The sequence below is a fragment of the Phlebotomus papatasi genome, unplaced genomic scaffold, assembly GCF_024763615.1.
Source record: "Phlebotomus papatasi isolate M1 unplaced genomic scaffold, Ppap_2.1 HiC_scaffold_431, whole genome shotgun sequence".
Classification (NCBI taxonomy): domain Eukaryota; kingdom Metazoa; phylum Arthropoda; class Insecta; order Diptera; family Psychodidae; genus Phlebotomus; species Phlebotomus papatasi.
In genome coordinates this window covers 16,728-18,234 of record NW_026604634.1, presented here as the reverse complement: position 1 = coordinate 18,234, position 1,507 = coordinate 16,728, and the positions used below count along the sequence as shown (strand labels likewise).

Below are 1,507 nucleotides of genomic sequence, written 5' to 3'. Positions count from 1 at the left end.
ATGAATCTGACGAAGAAAGTAAATGGGCGCGGGAGAACAGGAAGTTTGCGAAGATGAAGCAGTCGACTCGTAGAATTTATGACCCTGAGTCCAGTACGTCAAAAAAGGAAAAGAAAAGCAATAGTCCTAAGGATTCCCCGAAGAAAAGACCAAGCAATGCTCAACAAATCGTCATTTACAGTCCAGAGCAGTGTCAGGTGTCTCAAAAGAAGATAAGGATCACCATGGAGATGCTGGCTGAGAAGATTGGCTGGGAAATGGCCAAAGAGATGAAGAATGATTTCTACCTCAGGCACAGAATTTCAACTTCGTCCACATTGATTTTTGACACAGCTAAAAGAAGATTTACTGAGATCTTCAACACTAAATCCTCTGCTAGCCCCAAAAAGTCGCCAGAAAAGCTAAAGGAACCGAAGGACATGCCCCCGCAGCGTGACATCGTGATCTACAAACCTCCACCGGATCGGGCAAAATCTCACAGAAAAATCAGGATAACCCTGGAAATGCTGAAAAGTAAATTAGATCCAGACATTGTGGAGAGTTTGCGAGACAGTCCAGTGCTCAGATTTCCATTTCCCGAAGGCTCAAAGCTCCTTTTCAGTCGCCACAGGAAAGTGCTTTATGAGGAATTTTAAACATAATTTTCATTCAAACGCTGCCATTCTGAATTTCAAGTAACTTTCGACACACCATGCTCCAGCAGACACTCAGACCACAGTCTCGTTGAATTCACATCCTGGGGGCCTGAAAAATCGTCACTGCATTTACCGGAGCAGTCCTGAATTTGATCTGATGCTATTTTGTACTGTATTCTAGCGTAGTTAATAAATTTTTGTTAATTCAGAGCATAGCATACTGAGATATTTCTGACCAGATTCCCTCCTGTACAGATGATAAGTCTTTCCGGGAACCTTCTTAAAATTACATGCTGCTTCATGCACAGTTTTGCTAGCTTCAGTTTCTTTGATTCAGTTTTCAGATCTGAGCTGCTTGCTGCTGCAGGAATCTTATCTATATCCTAGAAACATGTAATATCCCTCATCTCTAGAGCTGGCCAAAAAAAAAAATTTTTATGCGACATAAAAATTCACGAAAAATCATAAAATATGCATTTATTTAATTTATTGTTTTAGCCAAATAAGAGTGTTTTGTAGAACTTTGATATAAAAACCTTTATCTATTGGAAATTTACTTTTTATTAGGATCTGACTCCAGTAATCATTTCACATATTTAATTTTTTAGAAAGAATTTCCGAGTTGCTTAATAGTAGTACCCTTTAAATTTCAATTTCAATTTCAATTTATTCAATAGGGGGAAGTGGGGAACATTTGAAATGGGGTAACTTTGAAATGTATTTTATTCTCGAATATTTTTAAGTGGAGCTGGTCCTTTTTTAACGTAACGATAAAGTGACTCTAGCTCCACAATTGGTTATAAATTGATAATGCTAGTCCTTAGATTCTAGGATCTAGGATCAATTTTCAAAAACCACTCTGAAACTGTAAT

The 1,507-nt window shown here is 38.0% G+C and overlaps 1 protein-coding gene across 1 annotated transcript; it reads left to right on the top strand.

The window, feature by feature from the left end:
• Positions 1-2: 2 nt before the first annotated feature.
• Positions 3-850, top strand: LOC129809204 (uncharacterized; the record flags this gene model as incomplete). Its single annotated transcript, XM_055859019.1, is given in 1 exon segment — positions 3-850. A coding segment is annotated over 1 exon segment (582 nt). The 3' UTR covers positions 636-850.
• Between the last annotated feature and the right edge of the window lie 657 nt (positions 851-1,507).